We start from the raw sequence: 5,557 nt of genomic DNA, 5'->3' as shown, positions 1-5,557 counted from the left end.
ATTTCGAGGTGTAGTTCGGTCATAGTGCATTTAAAGGTATTCCTATTCTTAGTTCCTTTCTGTATTGTTTCATTAGTTCTTATAGTTTTTCTCTACTCAAATCCTAACTTGCTATTTTCCATTCATGGTTAGGCAATTAAGTTCTTTGAACTTGAGGTTTCATTTTAGTAAGTTCTTCTTCTCGGTGGTTTTAGTTCATTTCTTTTTCATCTTCTTCTTTTAGAAATACTCACCTACTCATTAATGGTTTTTAGGAGTGTTCCAAAATCCCGTCCTTGTTCTCAAATCCCGGTATTTGGTAAGGAAAATAGGATAGTATTATATGCTATAGTATGTTTTTATATGTTATGATTATGCTATAGTATGTTTTTATATCTTATGTATGTTTTGGGGCTTATAGTTGCTTAGCTAGCAAACCTCATTGTAGTACGAGGCTTATAGTTGGTTAGTTAGCAAACCCCAATAGTTACCATGTACATGGGTTAGAATTATGATATATGTTTATAGAATATGTTATATGATTATAGCTTATGTTTATGTATATGTTTCATGCTTGTAGTAGATTTTCCTTGCTGGGCATTAGGCTCATTCCTTTGTTTTATATGTGCAGGAAAATAGTATGGCGGCGGGAAGATTCTTGGCAGCTTGGGATTGTATATTGAGGGAGAATGGAATCGATGGACTGCGTGAACGATTCGAGGACGAAGTTGTTTAAGTCCTTTAATTATGATTTCTATGTATTTTCGCACTTAATTTTGTAACCAATTTATTTAAGATTTAAGTTATGTTATGTTTTATTTTCAAAACGATGGGATCCCATATCCTAACCGGATTTTTATGTATTTAACTTTTGATTTACAATTTTTAATAAAGTTATGACTATTTTGTATGTAAGTTTTCTTAAGAATAGTGTCTATGTATAAGTAGTTTTTAATGGTCCAAAGTCTAGAATAAGTTGGTTCATTACATAAGCATATGAGATGCAAGTAATCTAGTTCAGATTACTGATGTGGATAGACATCTTGGTAAAGGTGTTGTATATAATAGTGATTATATATGACAAGACCGATATGAATTAATTATCTTTATAAACCTACCGCTTGCCATAAAGATTTGATTCATATCATAATAGATGATCAATTGTAGATCATTCTAAATCCTAAGTAATCATGAACTCCTGTTTATGTTTATTGGATCTTTTGATTCATTTGGTGAGGTCTCTTGACATAATGAGGCTAGTGACTTTTGTTTTGGAGATTCAATATCATGAATGGTTGGATACATGACTTTACAATAATGGAAGCCATGCTTTCCTAAGAGATCGAATATTGGTTGCGTTAAGGGTTCAATATGGGACTGAATAGTTATTTATCTCAAATCTATAATATGATTATACATTAATTATTCACTGGTCAAATGGTAATTAAGGAAGAAGAGTTAATTAGAAGTGTAAAATGGAGGACATAACTACATTTATTGATTATATCAATGGAAAACAAGAGAATGCTCTATAAATATAATTCTATAAATACTTAGAGTGCAATTCCATATCTATAGTGGAGTAATAATGGAATTAATAAATAAGAATATTAAATTAAAGAGTTTAATTAATAATCTAGTTTATTGGAGCTTTGTATTTTAGGACCATGGTCCCCCGGTCGCATTTGTCCTACACTATCAAGGGTAAGAATGTCACAAGGAAGATTAATAAAGAAAATGACTAAATTGCAAATGAATTAATTTTTCAGGGCAAGGAGATAATTATGTGATAATGATGGGAAATTGATTAATTGTGAATTAATTAATTATTTATATAATTAGTTTTTATTTGAAAAATTTTATATTATTTAAAATAAATATTAATCATGTTTGGATAAATATTTGGGAGAGTTTAATTATTTTCTTATTCTGAGATAATTTTTAAAAATGATACTTTTTAAGATAATGTTAATTTTGAATTAACTAATATTTATTTTTGGGAATAAATATACTATCTTATAATTAATTAAATAAACAAAAGAGAAAATTAGGGATAAAGTATAAGTGGCACATGTCACTCATGTCCGTGCCACATCCCTAGAATAGTGGACAAGTTGGATAGGCAATGTGAATTATATGTGGTAGGATTTGGGACCATGTTACCAACTGGGGAGGTGGTAATATCTACAAGGTGGCTCAGAGCCTTGCCTTTGTGGGTAGATGGTAGGGAGTTATTTGTGGATTCGATATAACTTAAGGCGATGGAATTTGATGTCATCCTTGGTATGGATTGGCTTGCAGAGGATGGCGCTACCATTGATTGCAAAAGTAAAGTGGTAAGATTTACACCAGAGGGACAAAAGCCATTTGTGTTCATGGGAGCCACAAGTGGAACAAGAATACTGATTGTGACAGCACTTAAAGCAAGGGAAATGTTACGAAATAGATTCATGGGGTTTTTGGAAAATGTGACTGACACCAACAACGCAGCAATGCAAGATCCTACAAAGACAAGAACAGTCAAAGAACTCTTGGATGTATTTCCTGAAGAATTACTGGGTATACAACCTCATCGAGAGATTGAATTGGTACCGAAAACAACGTCGATTTCACGAGCACCATATAGAATGGCACTATATGAATTGAAAGAATTTAAGATTCAATTGCAAGAATTGTTGGACATGGGACTCATAAGACTGAGTCATTCTCCATGGGGAGCATCGTTTCTAATTGTGAAAAATAAGGATGGATCAATGAGAATGTGTATAGATTACAGAGAACTTAACAATATGTTGATCAAGAACAAGTATCCTCTACTGCGGATTGATGAATTATTTGATCAACTTCAAGGGAAAATGGTGTTCTCAATGATAAATCTACGTTAGGGGTATCACTAGTTGAGAATTAGAGAAGATGACATACCAAAGACGAATTTTCGTACTAGGTACGGGCATTATGAATTTTTGGTAATGTCGTTTTGTTTGACTAATGCACCTACCGCATTTGTGGACTTAATGAACCGATTGTTCAAGGATTTCCTGGATAAGTTGTTCGTGGTATTCATTGACGATATTCTTATTTACTAGATTTTGGAGGAAGAACGTGAGTAACATTTAGGGTTAACTCTTCAAAGGTTAAAAGAACACAAGTTATATGCCAAATATAAGAAATGTGAATTTTGGCTGCCCCTGGTGACATTCTTGGGCCATTTAGTAAGCAAGGATAGAGTTATGGTAGACCGAATCAAGATAGAAGTAGTAAAGAACTGGCCTAGACCAAAGATCGCATCTGAAGTGAAAGATTTATTAGGTTGGCTAGTTACTATCGACGATTTGTGGAAGGCTTTTCCAAAATCGCGACACCGTTGAGTGAATTGACAAAGAAAAACATGATGTTCTCCTAGGCGGACAATTGTGAGACTAGTTTCCAAGAGTTGAAAGAGAAACTTATCTCATCGCTGGTGCTAAGCCTTCCTTCTGATCAGGGAAGGTTTGTGGTATAGTGTGATGCATCGAAAATGGGATTAGGATGCGTCCTGAAGCAAGCTGTGCGAGTAAAAGCATATGCATCTCGATAGTTAAAGGATTATGAAAAACACTATCCCACTAATGACTTTGAGTTGGCTGCGGTGGTGCTTGCCTTGAAGATTTGGAGGCACTACCTTTATGGCGAGAAATGTGAGATCTATACGGATCATAAGAGTCTCAAGTACTTCTTTATGCAAAAAGATTTGAATATGGGACAAACACGCTGGTTCGAGTTGGTAAAACACTACGATTGTGATATCTTATATCATCCAGAAAAGGCGAATGTAGGGCATATGCCTTGAGTTGCCGAGGTCCTAGACAAGTGTCTGAATTGAGACAAGTTACATCCACGTTGATGGAGGAAATAAAGTGGGTTGGGATAGAGTTGATATCTGGCGGATTGGCCAATATAACTTTACAGTCATCACTTTTGGAAAGGATTAAAGAACAACAAGATGATGATCCATAGTTGTTGAAACACAAACAAGAGGTTCAGAATGGGAACAATGCTCAGTTTTCAATTTCTGAGAATGGTATATTGAGATACCAGAATAAGATCTACGTGCCTGCTAATGAAGAGCTTAAGAAAGAGATTCTTGAGGAAGCTCACACCTCACCTTACTCGTTGCACCCAAGTACGACCAAAATGTATCAGGATTTAAAGGCTTTGGTGGACTGGTATAAGAAGGGATGCGGTGGATTATGTGGCTAGATGTCTTACTTGTAAGCAATTGAAGATAGAACATCTACAACCAGTCGGGTTGTTACAACCATTGACCATTCTAGAATGGAAATGGGAAGATATATCAATGTATTTCGTGGTGGGACTGCCGATTTGGGTGATTGTGGATAGATACACAAAGTCAGCACACTTTCTACCTATTAGAACAATGTATAAAACTAACCAGTATGCCAATTTTTACGTACAAGAAATAATTAGTCTTCATTGGGCACCGAATTCTATAGTGTCGGACAGAGATCCAACATTTACGTCGAAGTTTTGGGGAAGTCTATAGAGAGTTATAGGTACAAAATTGAAATTTAGTACTGCTTTTCATAGGCAGATAAACCAAAAGAGTGAAAGAACGATTCAGATTCTAGAAGATATGTGAGATCATGTGTCTTGGATTTTAATGGATCATGGAGTAAGTATCTCCCATTGATCGAGTTCTCCTACAACAACAATTATCATGCGATTATTGGAGTAGCACCGTATGAGATGTTATATGGTCGCAAGTGTAGATCACCATTACATTGGGTTTAAATGGGAGAGAGAAAGTTTCTTGGATTGGAATCAATTCGAGAAGCAAATGAAGCTATTGCTCGGGTTAGAGCAAGGATGATTGCATCTCAAGATCGACAGAAGACTTATGCAGTTCCCAAGATAAGGGTTATAGAGTTTTTAGTTGGTAATTACGTCTTCCTTAGAGTATCACCAATGAAGGGAGTTAGAATATTCAGAAAGAAAGAGAAGTTAAGACCCAGAATTTTAGTCTTGCTTGAGATTCTAGAAAGAATTGGGCAAGTGACTTATCGGTTAGCATTGCCACCAGCACTGTCAGGAGTGCACAATTTATTTCACGTATCTATGTTTAGAAAATATGTGTTGCAATTGTCTCATGTGCTTGGCTATGAGACCTTGAGCTTACAGGAAGATCTTTCATATGAGGAAAAGTCAGTACAGATATTGGATAAGAAGGACTAGATGTTGAGAAACAAGACAATTCCATTTTTTAAGGTTATATGGAAGAACAGTGCGGTGGAAGAAGCGACTTGGGAATTGGAGTCGGACATGAGAGAGAACTATCCAGAATTGTTCAGGAATATTTCAAGGACGAAATTCTTTTAAGGCGAGAAAGTTGTAATATCCACTTTTTTAAAGAAAGGTTATTTTGGGAAATTGGGCTGTCCAAGGGTATATTGGTTATTTTATGAATTATGTGATTTCATATGTGAATGTTATATGAATTATATATATGTTAAGACTCTTCAGTAGTGAGAACGGACTTTTACGTGATTTATATGTTTTATACATTTTATTGATTTTCGAC

General features: G+C 34.9%; 1 protein-coding gene across 1 annotated transcript; it reads left to right on the top strand.

The window, feature by feature from the left end:
* The first annotated feature begins 4,770 nt into the window (after window positions 1-4,770).
* LOC133832182 (uncharacterized) lies at window positions 4,771-5,211 on the top strand. Its single transcript, XM_062262557.1, has one exon. It carries the CDS (start codon window positions 4,771-4,773, stop codon window positions 5,209-5,211), a length of 441 nt encoding a protein of 146 aa, XP_062118541.1.
* The last annotated feature ends 346 nt before the right edge of the window (window positions 5,212-5,557 follow it).

This window comes from Humulus lupulus, chromosome 4 (assembly GCF_963169125.1).
Source record: "Humulus lupulus chromosome 4, drHumLupu1.1, whole genome shotgun sequence".
NCBI classification, from domain to species: Eukaryota; Viridiplantae; Streptophyta; class Magnoliopsida; order Rosales; family Cannabaceae; genus Humulus; species Humulus lupulus.
Note: the sequence above shows the minus strand (reverse complement) of the source record. Positions and strands in the feature narration are given on the sequence as shown.